Raw genomic sequence first — 13,394 nt, forward strand, 5'->3', positions numbered from 1 at the left:
GCCTCGCGAAGAGGTTGATGATTTGAGAGATGCCATATGCTAGATTTGACCTCAGAATTGCATTCGAAAGCCACGGAAGGTGATTCAAGTAGACTGTCATTTGTAGTTGGAAATACAGAAGTAAAAATGATTGAACAGAGTCCTCGATACTGCAAGGGGAGCGGGGGATGGCTGTGACATTGAGTCAGGACTGCCCCCTCCCTGCCCCTCCCTCTCCCCTCCCCTCTCCCTTCCTCCACATCTGTAACCCAGTCTGTCAGGGTTTTTGTTTGTTTGTTTGATAGTGCTGGGGAATTGAATCCTAAGCCTTGAACATACTAGCCACACCTCTCAGTCTTATCAGATTTTGTTTTTAATAAACACATACTCCTTTTTTTTTATCATGAAGCTTATGCTTTCTCTTAACCCTCCATAAGAAAGCATGAAAGGGTATTGTTGAACCTAGGCAGTTCTGTAAGTGTGAATGGTGGTTTTATTGGGAGTTGTAGGTGCACCGTTTGATTGGAATGGAAACTTGCCCAGCTGTGTTATGAGCAGCCTGAGGGCAGGGGCAAGGTCACTTCTGTGAGCTTGGCATTCTTCTTAGGTTGAAGCAGGTTATACCCAATACAATGAGAATGAGTAAATTATGAATGTATGAATGATGTTGGTGAAATGTCCTACCTCCCTCCCCCCCCCCGCCTAGTAATTGGATACAACAAATTGTCCAGCTGCCCACTTACTTAATCCTTGTCTCTGCTGTCTTTTTGTGATGGTCACCTGCAGGCCTTAGCTGCCGTCTCTGGGTTTTCCCATCTCTGGGCAGGCATTGTCCAGGGTCCATGTCTTTGGCTCTATGTTGTATGTGTCCTCGGCTCTTTCCCCAAGAGTGCTCCATGTGACTGTCCTTGCTGCTTGCATTTTTCCTCCCTGTGTCTTCTCAGTCCTGACCCTTTATTGTGAGTTGTCATTGCAGTTTTTCTGCTAGAGAGACAATCCAGGAGGCACTGGATTTGGAACCTTTGCTTTAGGTAAAATGTTCAGAGGTTTTCTTTTCCTATTTGCCAGTCCTGGGGCTTGAACTCAGGGCCTGGGCAATGTCCCTGAGCTTCTTTTTGCTCAAGACTAACACTCTACCACTTAAGCCACAGGGCTACTTCCAGCTCTTTCTGTGTATGTGGTACTGAGGAATCAAACCCAGGGCTTCATGCATGCTAGGCAAGCACTCTACCATGGAGCCACCTTCCCAGCCTGTTCAGATGTTTTCTTTCTTCCCGAGCCCCTCTTACCCTGCAGGGTTGGAGGAGGGCAGGCCATGCTGTTGATGGTTTAATTTCTTATAGTGCTAAGGAATCACATAACATACAGGCATCTCTACCTTATTATTCATAACCTGGCATAAGGTTGTGGTGAAATTTGGGGAAGGTAGCTCTTGCCTAGGAGGGTTAAAAAAAAGAACTGTAGTTGATAGTGTGGAAAGAAGATTCATGATTTCACCGATATTGATCCGGCACTCTGTGCCAGCTGTTGGAAACAGAGACAAATAGCATGTGTCCATTACCTCTAATAGACGTAGAATGCAGTGTGGGAGATAGACAAGAAACAAGGATATGACAAGGAAATGCAAGATCTGAGAGGGGAGAAGTGGGCAGAAGTGAGAGGAGGGAGGGGCATGGGAGACTGGGCGCAGGTCATGAACTGGAAATGCAAATCACCACTTAGAAGAGCGTCTTGATGGACGAGTCACAGGAACTTCTGAGCATTGAGTGTGGTGGGAGGGTCTTCGTACTGCAATGTCTGTCTTCTTTTCCCCGACTCCACCGATGACCCAGCAATGAACAGCTCACCCACCCAACTGCTGGTTTGCTGCAGAGCCTACTGCACCCAGGGCCTCCTGAGCAGAACTCTCACCAGAGTCCGTGTGAGCCCCTCATTTTGACTGTCTAGCTTGCGAAGCTAGAGGGGGCTGGGTGTCCCCAGCATAAAGCTTGGTGTCCACACAGGCTCCCTGTGTGGAGCAGCTGTTTCAAGAGAGGAATACTGTCTTGGTGCAGAGGTCCATGTTTATAATCCCAGCTACTTAAGAGACAAAAACAGGAGGATTGAGAGTTAGAATTCAACCTGAATCGATTTAGTTTCTCAAACTAATAATGATGGTGATGATAAAGAAGAAAAATAAGTAATAACAATAATAATATAATATTAACAAGCTGGAGACATAACGTAAGTGGTAATGTATTTGCTTAGCATGTTCAGGGTTCTGAGTTCAATCAAAATAAAAAAAGTAGCGAAGGCTATGGAGAATGAATCCTAGGATGTGAAAATGACTATTACTACTAAGAGAAACCGTAGATCTTAAGAAATTGAGAAGAAGGATCTGACTTTGAGAACAAGATAATATTTTTGCTTGAGACATGTTGAACCCAACAGGCCAGCCTTGGATCCAGATGCCCAGGTAAAGTGAAGAGAGGCTAACGTTCGAGAAAGAGCTTAAGACTAGAGAGAAAAATAGGCAATTTGTCCACATAGGCAGGGAGGACAAAGCTCTGGAAGTTGAGAAGGCATCTGAGAAGAGAGTGTAGGCAGAGATCAGGGTGAGGAACTGGGCTGTGGCCTGTGTCGGGAGGTGGAAGGTGGTACCGGGTTTCACGGAAGAGCCTTATAAACAACACCTGATTTGGAGAAGAGATTGAGTGGAATGAGGGGAGATGGGTGGATTCCATTCCATGGGGTGCTGATTAGAGAGAAGTGCTTTAGGGAAGGGTATGGGATGGAACATCAAGGCAAAGTCACAGTCAGTGAAGTTATCAGGACACTCTGAAGTTTGGAAATGCTATGCGGAAAGGAAGGAGCAAGCTGGGAAGTTATCTCTAGGCAATAGTAAGATCAAAAGAAGCCATTTTGGGGAGGGGAGAAATTTGGGCGTGGCTTAGACATTAAAAGCAGTGGTTGACTGTGAGAAAATGATTATGCTAATTAATGAAGTAGGAGCAAAACTAGAAGCCACGAGTATCTCATCTCTTGCTCTAGTTAGTGTAGGGGACAAAGGCATTGGGAGGGGATGGGAGGGAAAAACTGAGAGAGGGGGAGGGAGGGGTGGGAGACATGGCTCACAAAGAGCTGTACTCTGACTTATGTAACTGTAACCCCTCACTACAATAGCAATAAAATAATAAAATAATAAAAGCAGTCTGCTTATCAGTGGCTTGAAGAGGTAATTGCACATTGAACTCTTATCTTGAAGGCCCTGCCAAGTTCAATTAGATCTGGCCAGCTGTGTCCCTTTCATGACCTTTATCAACATTCCCTATGAATAAGGGTTGGTCTGGTGCCATCTTTGCCCTTGACAATGGTTCTTTACTGGGGATAAGTTCTCCTAAGAGAATATCTGGCAATGTCTGGAGATAATTTAAGTTGTCATACCTACTGATGAGGCTAGGCTGTTGCCTAAACCTCTGAACATGTACATGGCTGTCCCTACCTTGAGAATTTCCTGACTTTAATGGCCAGTGGCTCAGAGTTGAGGCACCTGGACTTATCCCACGAACTCCCTAGACGGGGAGCCATTCATGTTTTGACAGAGAATTCAGTCGACCACCGAAGCAATGGAGATAGAATTTCCCACAGACACAGAATAGAGAGAGCTCATTGGGTAAAGCGGGAAGGTGAAGCTTGGTTGTGGACAGTGTGTGTCCAGGGATTTTCTCCACTTGGAGGTAGTTCTCAAGTCTCATTCAACCTACTCACAGAGGCCTGGACACCCTGTGCTAGAGCTCAGACTTGCTCGTTTGATGTAAGGCGTGTACCTGGGCCTTGGTGTTTCTTTGGAAAGCCCTCATACAGGTGAAGCTAACATGCAGGCCTACACTGCAAATAAACACTGCTCCAAACTTTGTATAAGCAATTGTTTTGTCCAGTGCTGTGTGTCTGCAATCGCAATGGTGTGCTAGGCATGCAGGTCTGACTTAGAGGGCTGAGCTCTTGAGCTGGGGCCATTTCCCCTCTGGGTCTTCCATCTTGGTAGGCTGTACCATTTACTTCTAGACAGAGACTAGAATCCCAAGAATTACCTTTAGTCTCGGTTTCCTATTCATCTGTTACTTTCAGAGCGCATCTGAATACATCTTCTGCTTTCTCTGTCTCCTGCCTCTCATCTAGCCAAATTTGCCTTTGCTTCTTCCCCAAGTTGGCCTCTGGGATTCCACTTTTAGCTATTTAACCCATTCTCTAGGGAGCATCCTGAGTGTCTACATCCCTTCAAGTGTCTAAGACCCTTCAGAGCATTTTACTCTTGAGAAAATCCAAACTTCTGCTGGAGACCAGAAGGCCCTGCAAGATCTGGACCTCTGCATATATATGTGCTGTTTCTTTCACCTGGAACATGCCCCGCCCCCCTCCTTTCATAGGGCTGACCTTTTCACCTTCAAATTTTCACCTACATCAGAGTTTCTCACTCTGGGTGCTATTGTCATTTGGATTGGGAAATTCTCCACTGTTGAAGGTATTCTGGGCATTGTAGGGTGCTTAGCAGTCACCTTCACCTCTATTCTAGAATGCCAGGAGGACATCATTCCCCAGTTAGGATGATAGGAAGGTCTCCAAAAAAATGTCAAAGGTTCCCCCCACCCACACCATCACCATCACGTGTGAGTGAAAACTACTTAAGCAGTGCTTTGATCGTCACGTGTTTAAGTCTCGGGCGAGTTTTCTCAATCCCCAGATCCTGCTTGTTACAGCCATAGAACTCCCCCTCCACCCCCTTGAAATGACCTATGCAATTATCTGGTGAATGTCAGGGCTTTTATCACTCCCCCCCCCTCTGATTTCATTACCTTGGCTATTTCTGGCATACAATAGTGCCATTCAATAGAACAATAGTACCATGTCATTGTGCTGGCCAGCGGTGATACTCAGAGCCAGGTGGTGCTCAATAATTATAGCTGTGCACGCCTGAAGGCCAGCAGGCAGCGGCCGGCTGCCCAGGTGAGAGTGGGGAACTAGCTGGGCAGAGAGGAGGTGAAGTTGGGAGGCACCGCATTCCAGCGTCGCGGGCCAGCTGCCCGGGAGCCGTGTGGCCTGGGAGAGCGGAGGGAACCTTGCAGAGCTTTTACTCCACAATATGCCGAGTGGCAATACGGACCCCGGAGGGTTTCACTTGCTGTGTAGTCTCTCCTGCCGGCTCCCAGACCCAGGGTGGTTTTGGCTGCTCTTCCAGTGGGCTCTTGGCTCCTGGCACTCATCTCCTGCTGGGCTCCGTCACTGCCAAGGACAGGTGCACATTGTATTCTCAAGTGGAAAGTGCCAAGCACATCATTAAAAAAGTTGCAGGGAATGATCTTGCTGTAGTATGACCAGGGGTCAAGTTTAGTTATAATTCAACAATATGGTAGCATGAAGTCAGATAAAGCAATTCTCCGAGGGCAGTTTTCCTCGGGGAAAGAGGCGACGACATGCCCTTCCGTGGTGGATTATGGGACCGGGAAGGCTAGTGTCCCCTTTGCTCTTTCTTTTTTTTGTCGTCAGTCGTGGGGCTTGAACTCTGGGTCTGGGTGCTGTCCTTGAACTCTTCGGCTCAAGATGAACACTCTACCACTTGAGCCACAGAGCCACTTCCAGTTTTCTGGCGGTTCATCGGAGATAAGAGTCTCCTGGACTTTCCCGCCCAGGCTGGTTTTGAACTGTGATCCTCAGAACTCAGCCTCCTGAGTTGTTAGGATAACAGGCATCAGCCACTGGTACCTGGCCAAGGTCTCCATCTTGAAAGGTAGAAAAACCATCAAGAAGTCTCAGAGGAGGTTGGAGAGATTGGAAGAAATCTTTCTTCTGGTTGTGGGATATTGGAAGATATGTCCATCTTGCAGGTCTGCATCAAAGTATGACTCGTAGACTCATCAATTAAGAGCAAAGAGCAAAGAGTCAGGAGGACCAAAAGACCCAACTAAAAGAGTTTGGAGAAAGCTGGGCTTGTTTAGAGGCATTCCTATGTCCCATCTTTATAATACAAGCTAAGTATGCTTGGACTATTCCCAACGGCCAGTCTAACCTTTCCAACACACACTTCTCCATCTCAGTCTAAGCTTGCCCCTGTGTCTGCTGTCCTGTGTTTTCTCAAATGATAACCTCAAATTAAATATGCTTAGGAATGTGCTTGACCCTCTATATATTTATGTCGGTGCTTTCCTATATAACTATGCATGGGTTTCCCAAACAAAATCCCCATGCCTCCTTTGAGTAGAGAAGGTGCTGCTCTGGAAATAGCTCCTGTACGCACCTTACCTACTACAGGTAACACATCTTTCCTCACCCTTCAGGGAAACTCCGAGGAGGCTGATGTCATAGTGTTTAGTCACCTTTGTGCCTTCAAGAGGCCTACTTTCTTCCCCCAAAGATTACAGTGCAGTCTTTCTGGATGCTTCCTTTTCTTCTCCCTGTAGGGCTTGGAAACAGAGCCTGACAACCTGCCTGCAGGTATCCACTCTCGATCCTTCCCACATTCATTATTAAACATTCTAATTGCATTTGTATGTGTGTGGGTGAACTTGAACTCAGAGCCTGGGCACTGTCCCTGAGCTTTTGTGCTGAAGGTTAGTGCTCTACCACTTAAGCTACAGATGCACTTCTGGCTTTTTGCTGGTTAATTGGAGATAGAAGTACACAGACTTTCCTGCCCAGAGTTGCTTTTTCTACTTTGATCTTTAGATCTCAGTCTCCTGAGTAGCTGGGATTATAGGCATGAGCCAACAGCTCTGGGCTTTGCATTTTCTTTACAACAATGACACAGCAGCAGAAACAAGAAGTCTACTACACTTGGAGAAAGCATTCATTCTACTGCTATTTCCTGGTCACATAAATATTTTGCTCATGCTTGGTTTGCTGGGTCGTGGTCATGATTTCTGGGTCTCAGCATTCCATTGGTACTGAGACTAATCATAACTCATTGATTAAAAATGGTTTCTCAGAGCCGGGCACGGGTAGCTCATCCTGTAATCGTAGCTACTCATTAGAGTGAGTCTGAGGATCATGGTTTGAAGTCAACCTGTGCTGAAAAGTCCCCGTGAGACTCTTATCTCCAATTACTCAAAAACACATGGCTCAAAGTGGTAGAGCACTTGCCTTGAGCAAAAGTGCTTAGGGATAGTGTCTCGGCTCTGAGTTCAAGGATAAATGACCTGAAATGCAAAGAAAAGACATCAAACTCCATAGTATTTGAAGCCGGGAAGGTCTGGAGGAGGCTCATGTACCAAACAGACTAAGGTGCACTCTAGAGAAAGAGAGGAAATAAATGAAGTGTCACCAATTTTCCCTCAATGAAGAACAGAGATGGAAAATCAAGACAAGAAATACCAACATAACCCATGATGAATTTAGCTTGATTTGGGAACATCGGTAGGCGAGGACTGGACTGGGAGCTCCCACTGGTAGTAAACCCCCTGAGGTCAGGAAGTTGGTCCATCTTAGTAGTTATTTTTACCCTCAGCCTGGAGCCCCATGGGGAAGAAAGAAGCTGAATGACTAATGAGTGTTTATGGCTAGGGTCTAAAGGTGTTGTAAACAAACCGTGAGACCGTGCATAGAGGAAGCTTGACTTGGTGTGCAGCAGCCCTTGGGAAGAAAGCTTTGTCTCAGGTTGCTGGGAACTAATACAATACTAGGTTACTAGGTGTACATATACCGCGCATGCGCGTGCGTGCGTGCGTGCGTGCGTGCGTGCGTGTGTGTGTGTGTGTGTGTGTGTGTGTATACCATCCCCTTTTTCAGCTCAGAAAGAACTCAGTGCAGAAGTAACACAGGAAGGAGCTTGAATGGAAGGAGCTTAACCTCCAGGGGATATAAATGGAGAATGGATTCCAGAAAATGGAAATAAGAATTTTTGGTCTTGTTTGTTCTATCTTTGGTTGTATGGGGTTGGGGGGAAGGAGGCGCACAGAAATGTAGAGATAAAGGGTGAACAAATGCAGCAGTGGTACTCACTAGACCCTATAGCAGGCATTGGAGGGAAAAGCTGGAGAGAGTGGAAGAAAAGGTGACATTGTCCACCATGAAATGTACTCAGTACGTGACTTAGGAGATGGTAACACCTCTGTTCATCACCTTTATAATTACAATAAAAAATTCTAAAAAAAGAAGTGGGGAATGGAATGCGATGAAGCAAAGGTGAGACACTTCCCAGCAGGCTCTTGAGAAGCACCTTTTCAAGGTTAATCTCAGAATCAAGTTAACCTTGAAACTTAAAAACAAGAGTGAAGATTGGCAACGTGTACAACAAGTCCTTAAATGCTTCATCTAGACTATTATTCTTTCTGAGCGTTGTCCCCATAGGTGGAAATTCTTCTCCTGGGGATGGGCCATGAAGCACAGATTTGTTCAGACTGATAGTTTGGGCAACAGACAATGAGACTCACTCACTTCTCTTGTCTGGAGTAGGGACTGGAGTAGAGCTTCATTCAACAACAAAATGCAGGGGTGTCCCAGTAGATGGCAGGCATTGTGCTGTGGGCTAAGGATTCAGGAGCTAAAGCAAGATTCTTGCCCTCACTAACTTGCATTCTGTGAAGAGGCCACTTTAGCAATGCATAGGCCAACAGTGAAAGAAATCTTAAGGTATCCTAGACAAGGCATTGAGGATAATGTCTCATATATCACAAGTGCTCAGGAAATGGTGGCCTTTAGTATAGTTTTTATTACTCAAGTTATGATTTGCTGCCCAGATGATCCCTTTAAAAATCTTTGTTCAGCACTTCCTGGTGACATGTCATGACTTGAAAGCCATATGTGAACTGGCCTTGCACCAACTCTTCTGCTTTACCTCTATTTAATCTCTTCTTTATTTATTCTGCTCTGTCTGAAACACCCTCCTAAGCTCTCTCTGATAATTATGTTCCTGCTTATGACTTCTGGAGCACCTATCTGCTGTTGACAGTGTTTGATTACCTGTATGATTTTTCTTTTTCATGACTAGAAGCTACTCAGGTTTTTACATTATTCTTTCTTCTTGCAAGGGACTCTATTTGTTTCTACCAGCACATACCCTCCACAGCCCAGCCACACGTCTACAGGCTGAGTGCATTTCATTCAAGAGACCTGGTCCAAAAAAATTAAAAAAGCACACCCAAATTTGCATTATTCACAACCTGCCTAATTAAAGACTTGCCCCAACAAATCATGGGGAATGCTTCTGCTCAGCAGTTAAATAATTTAACTTGTTAAATTATTTAAAAGTCCCCATGTGGCAGTAGCATAAATACACTCTGAAACTATATCATTCTTCACTCTTAAAAATTTATGGTAGTTTCCCTTTCCACTTCACATGTCAGTCAGGACTGCACTTGTATTTGTACAATTAAGTGCGATTTCAGATTCACTGCAGACTTGCACAAATGGGATACTAGTACCCGTGCTCGCTCTACATGGGTGGGTTTCTTGGCCAGTAGAAGCAGAATGATCTTAAAGGGCATTGCTTAAAGCAACTCGGTATTTACCCAGCGTCTGTTGGGATAGGCATTTAGTTCCACAAGCGAATGTTGGGATGTATCTATGTCTCAATCATTTGTCTTTATGCCTATCATTTCTATATAATCCCTATCAGTTCTATCTACATGGATATTGGCCTCGGGTGAAACGTCCGTTTTGGTACTGGAGTTTGAACTCACAGACCTGAGCCTGCTTGGCTGGCGCTTTACCACTTGAGCCATGCCTTGCTTGTTATGTTGGAGATGGAGTCTCATGAACTTTTTTGCCTGGGGCTGGACTTACCTCCTAAGTAGCTAGCATTACTGTTAGCCAGTTGTACTTTAAATCTGGAGTACTCTAAATCTTCTAATGCCTGTTCTTCCCTGTTCTAAAGGCACTCATATTCCTGAGCCCTCCTAAATGCCTGTTCATTTAACACATGGTACCTGGGCCTTGTTCTCAAAAGTAGTATTTCATCTCCTATATATATATGTATATATATATATATATGTATCTATATGCATATATATGTATACCTATGTATATATACATATATATATGTGTATACTTTATAAATTCATTGCCAATTTCAGTGCCAGTACTGGGGCTTGAATTCAAGCCCTGGGTCCTGTCCCTTTTCTTTTCACTCAAGTCTGGCACTCTACCACTTGAGCCACACTTCCAGCTTGTTTGGTGGTTAATTGGAGATAAGAATCTCACAGACTTTCCTGCCTGAGCTGGTTTCAAACTAAGATCCTCAGATCTCAGCCTCCTGAGTAGCTAGGATTACAGATGTGGACCACTGGTACCTGGCTGTACTCCAGCTATTTGTACCACATCCATGTCTAGGTCAAGATGACTCTGTAATGCCCTGGCTGTGAGACTGAACCTTCTGTGCCTGCCTCCATTTCCTCCCCTGCAACCTGAAGAGAATAAAATTACCTCTCCCTACCCTTCAGTGGCTGGGTAGGGAGTCTGGCTGACATTGTGTGCTTACACATTTGAGGCTCGTCCACTGATAGTGATGCCTATGAACTCCTCTGGCCTCTTAAGAGGCCCCCGCCTTTTCTCTAGGTGCCTGGAGTACACAAAGGTTCTCTGACGCCAACAGGGGTTGGCTCCCAAGCCTCGTGCTTTCTCCAGGCCCCTGCCCCTGCACAGAGGCCAGTGCCAGGATGACTGCTCATCTTTGCGAGTCGGTGTCAGCGTTAGCACCAGCATTCTGTCGCAGTCACTACCTGCAGGGCCTCGTGTGAAACACTCTGTCTTGGCAACTGCCCCAGAAGTGTAAGAGGAGAGTAGGATCCGAACCCGACTTCTGGGCTAAAGACATGCTCAAGTGATACAGTGCCTGCCCAGAAAGTACCAGGCTAAAAACAAACAAACTAAACTTTTCACACGAGGAAGTGGCGGCTGCAGCCAGTTCTGCATACTTTTCCCGAGCTTGTAAGCAGCCAAAAGGCAGGCAAGCAGCCTGATTCTTTTTGTTTTTGTCAGTGCTGGGACTTGAACTCAGGGCCTGGGCACTATCCTTTTTGCTCAAGGCTAGCACTCTTCCACTTGAGTCACAGCACCACTTCAGGCTTTTTTCGCCATACTGAGGGCTTTATGCATGCTAGGAAAACACTCTACCACTGAGCCACAGCAGCCCCATTCTTAACCAAGATGCCCAGCAGCCTGGCATTAGGGGCGAACTCTTTGTCTATTGTTATGCTACACATAGTGTCAGTTCTAGAAAGAGCCTCAAGTCAGCACGTGAAACAGCTCCACTAAGCACCACACAGACATTAACCCATTCCATAAGCCCATTCCACAGACCTGGAGTCTGAGCAGAGAGGCAGGCTGGCCAGGCAGGAACACAGAATCAGGCTCAAGCACAGGCCTCTCACCGTTGAACACAAAGCAGATGGTTTCTTGTAAGCTTTGGCTTTATAAATTCACTGCCAATTCCAAAACAACCTTCTTAATATGGATGGTGTGCTAGCCAGGATCTGGTGGGAGGAGAGAATCCTTACCAAAGTTAGGATAATAAAATATGTTTATTGAAATTGACCAGAAGGATAAAGAAGTCCAACTAGTCATTTGTAAAGAGTAAAGGAAGGGTTTGGACACGCTGGGTCCAGCCTTCTTGTAAGGTGGGACCCAAGGCATCTATCTGTGAGTCTCATCTAAATCCTATGGGGACAGGGATTCCTTGCATCAAACCATTACCTACAAGACAAGACAAGACAAGACAAGGTGGGAGGATTTCTTAACTTTTACTCCTTTCTAAGATCACAGGGCTTCTGTAGAGTTCATGTGGTCTCTGCTCAGTTTCCTTCTCTTGCCTCCATTGTGCTGGGCTATTCCCAAGAACTCTCCTAAGATGGGAAGATCCAAGATTTCACAAAACTGTTCAAGGTGCTGCCTTTCAAACGTCTGTGAGGTCATTCTATAGCTATGATCGAAACATTGCTTCCTGGCTCTTGTGCCTTTATCTGCCACCCTGGCTTTCTGCACATAGCGCCATGTTTGGAATAGTATCACTATTTCATTTATCTTTATTGATCAGTAATTCATCTTGTATGGCTAGAACACATTTTGTATATACAATCTGCAGTTGATGGACATTTGGTTAATTGCTTTTATTTTCTCCCTTCTTTTCTCTTTCTTTCTCCCTCCTTCCTCCCTTCCTCCTTCTTTCCTCCTCCCTCTTCCCTCTGCCTGCCTGTCTTCCTTCCTTCCTTCCTTCCCTCTCTCCCTCCCTCCCTCCCTCTTTTTCTCTCTCTCTTCCTTTCTTCCCTTCCTTCCTTCCTCTCCTTCCTTTCTTCCCTTCCTCCCTTCCTCCCTTCCTTCCTCCCTCCCTCCCTCTTTTTCTCTCTCTCTTCCTTTCTTCCCTTCCTTCCTTCTTTCTTTCTTTCTTTCTTTCTTTCTTTCTTTCTTTCTTTCTTTCTTTCTTTCTTTCTTTCTTTCTTTCTTTCCTTTCTTCCTTGTGCCAGTATTGAGGCTTGAACTAAGGGCCTTACCTTTTTCACTCAAGGCTGATACTCAGCCACTTGAGCCACACTTCCAGCTTTTTTCATGATTAATTGAAGAGAAAAATCTCACTGGTGTTGCCTGCCCAGGCTGCCTTTGAGCTGCGAGCCTCCGACCTCAGCCTCCTGAGAAGCTAGGATTATAAGCATGAGCAACCACTACCCAGCTTCAGCATGGCTATTAGAAAAACAAATTGTACAAGACAAACAAGTAGTTTCTTAGAGCGTAGGTGGAAAATGTTACGCTGTGGTGTTGTTGGTTTCTCTCTACGCTCTCTAGGTGCCAGCCACCCCTGGACTGGATCAGCAATCTCCCTCGGCTCTGCTCTTCTCATTCATGCCTTCTGACCACCCCCATCACCCACCCAATTCTATCCCATTCGCCTTTCTTTACATAGAGAAAGTTGTCAGTCTCGGCTTCTCTTGGCCTTTTGCAGGCTCTGACACGGGGTTTGGCCATGGTTTGGCCAAGCATCTGGACAAGCTGGGCTTCACAGTATTCGCTGGAGTTCTGGATAAGAAGAGTGCCGGAGCCAAAGAATTGCAAAAATCCTGCTCTTCGCGTCTCTCCGTGCTGCAGATGGACATCACCAAGCCAGAGCAGATAAAAGATGCTTACAGCAAAGTCGTGGAAAAGATTCAGGACAAAGGTACTGCCTTGGCTACCTGTGCCCTCGAGAGCCTTTCTCCCTGTTTACCAGTGCTGGACTCTAAGTCTGGGCTCTCTGGTGGCCATCCTCTCTCCATGCACCGGCAGCTACCAGAGCTGAGCCCCAAGCACAGGCAAGAGCTTTGCAGACAAAAGCGGCTCTGTGCTTCTGAACCTTGCAGAGTGCCCTGCCCCATTCTCTGGGTGTCATCCCCCATGAATTATTTTCCCATGAATCTCACCCTTGCTGGCTTCCTCCAGCAATACCCACACACATTAGCCCTTCCCAGATTAGGAATGAA

The 13,394-nt window shown here is 45.9% G+C and overlaps 1 protein-coding gene across 1 annotated transcript in view; it reads left to right on the forward strand.

Moving 5' to 3' along the window:
* The window catches only part of Hsd17b2 (hydroxysteroid (17-beta) dehydrogenase 2), a 30,427-nt gene that overhangs the window by 5,121 nt on the left and 11,912 nt on the right, over nt 1-13,394 (forward strand). The window contains exon 2 of the mRNA XM_013012832.1: nt 12,881-13,093. Coding sequence (XP_012868286.1) covers nt 12,881-13,093 — 213 coding nt within the window. The remainder of the gene's footprint in view (nt 1-12,880; nt 13,094-13,394) is intronic.

The sequence above is a fragment of the Dipodomys ordii genome, unplaced genomic scaffold (assembly GCF_000151885.1).
Source record: "Dipodomys ordii isolate 6190 unplaced genomic scaffold, Dord_2.0 Scaffold18, whole genome shotgun sequence".
Classification (NCBI taxonomy): domain Eukaryota; kingdom Metazoa; phylum Chordata; class Mammalia; order Rodentia; family Heteromyidae; genus Dipodomys; species Dipodomys ordii.